Below are 1,340 nucleotides of genomic sequence, written 5' to 3'. Positions count from 1 at the left end.
TTAGGTGAACAAGCATTTAATTATTGTCGATACAATTACCAAAAATCTTTAAAAATAAAAAGTTAAAAATAATAATTTCTTGATGTAATCGTTGTCTAGAATTCGAAATAGGCTGCCCTAGCACGAATAAGCCCGAGTGAGATAGTTCGAGATAGCATCTCAAAGTGCGGAACTACCTGACGCCACTTCTTGAAGACATCGCGCGAAGTATCCGTAAGATAACCACCGGCAGTGATCAACAATGGCACAAACGGTGTATCCGTCTTACCTTGGTACCGATTGTACTTTTCTCGCTCATAAAAGCTGAGCTCCGCCCTGTACCTGTCCGCAAACTGTAACCCATCCAGGTCCGTCGCCGATGTCTTGGCGCTGGCAGTAGGTGAGATAATCGTCAAATCATACTCACTAATCCCCCCCTTGAAGGAAGCATCACCAGAAATACGAAAGTCGGTTCTCATAGAAGTCCCTTTAACAACAGGCTCAGTGTTGAGTTTAGAGTTGGGAGCCGTTGTTAAAGCCTTCACGAGAACTTTCTTGATGTATTCGTGGCGACCTAAGCGCACATTCTCACGTTGCTGGCAAAGATCGTCATGCCCTAAGCCATTCTCGCCCCCACACTTGATGCATCGTGGGCTTGATCCTGGACAAAGGGTTCTGATGTGCAAGGCGTATGACACTTCTGTATCAGAAAGAGTAAGTGATCTATTGTACGGAAGGTTAGGTTAGGTGAACAAGCATTTAATTATTGTCGATACAATTACCAAAAATCTTTAAAAATAAAAAGTTAAAAATAATAATTTCTTGATGTAATCGTTGTCTAGAATTCGAAATAGGCTGCCCTAGCACGAATAAGCCCGAGTGAGATAGTTCGAGATAGCATCTCAAAGTGCGGAACTACCTGACGCCACTTCTTGAAGACATCGCGCGAAGTATCCGTAAGATAACCACCGGCAGTGATCAACAATGGCACAAACGGTGTATCCGTCTTACCTTGGTACCGATTGTACTTTTCTCGCTCATAAAAGCTGAGCTCCGCCCTGTACCTGTCCGCAAACTGTAACCCATCCAGGTCCGTCGCCGATGTCTTGGCGCTGGCAGTAGGTGAGATAATCGTCAAATCATACTCACTAATCCCCCCCTTGAAGGAAGCATCACCAGAAATACGAAAGTCGGTTCTCATAGAAGTCCCTTTAACAACAGGCTCAGTGTTGAGTTTGGAGTTGGGAGCCGTTGTTAAAGCCTTCACGAGAACTTTCTTGATGTATTCATGGCGACCTAAGCGCACATTCTCACGCTGCTGGCATAGATCGTCATGTCCCAAGCCATTCTCGCCCCCACAC

At 45.1% G+C, this 1,340-nt stretch overlaps 1 protein-coding gene across 1 annotated transcript; it reads right to left on the bottom strand.

Annotated features, from left to right (window-relative positions):
• Positions 1-95: 95 nt before the first annotated feature.
• On the bottom strand, positions 96-1,180 carry J056_000982 (uncharacterized protein; the record flags this gene model as incomplete). The annotated part of the gene is made up of 2 exons (XM_009270610.1): positions 96-702; positions 909-1,180. The coding sequence occupies 2 exons, from the start codon at positions 1,178-1,180 to the stop codon at positions 96-98; spliced, it is 879 nt and encodes a 292-aa protein (XP_009268885.1).
• Between the last annotated feature and the right edge of the window lie 160 nt (positions 1,181-1,340).

This window comes from Wallemia ichthyophaga (genome assembly GCF_000400465.1).
Source record: "Wallemia ichthyophaga EXF-994 unplaced genomic scaffold scaffold13, whole genome shotgun sequence".
NCBI classification, from domain to species: domain Eukaryota; kingdom Fungi; phylum Basidiomycota; class Wallemiomycetes; order Wallemiales; family Wallemiaceae; genus Wallemia; species Wallemia ichthyophaga.
Note: the sequence above shows the minus strand (reverse complement) of the source record. Positions and strands in the feature narration are given on the sequence as shown.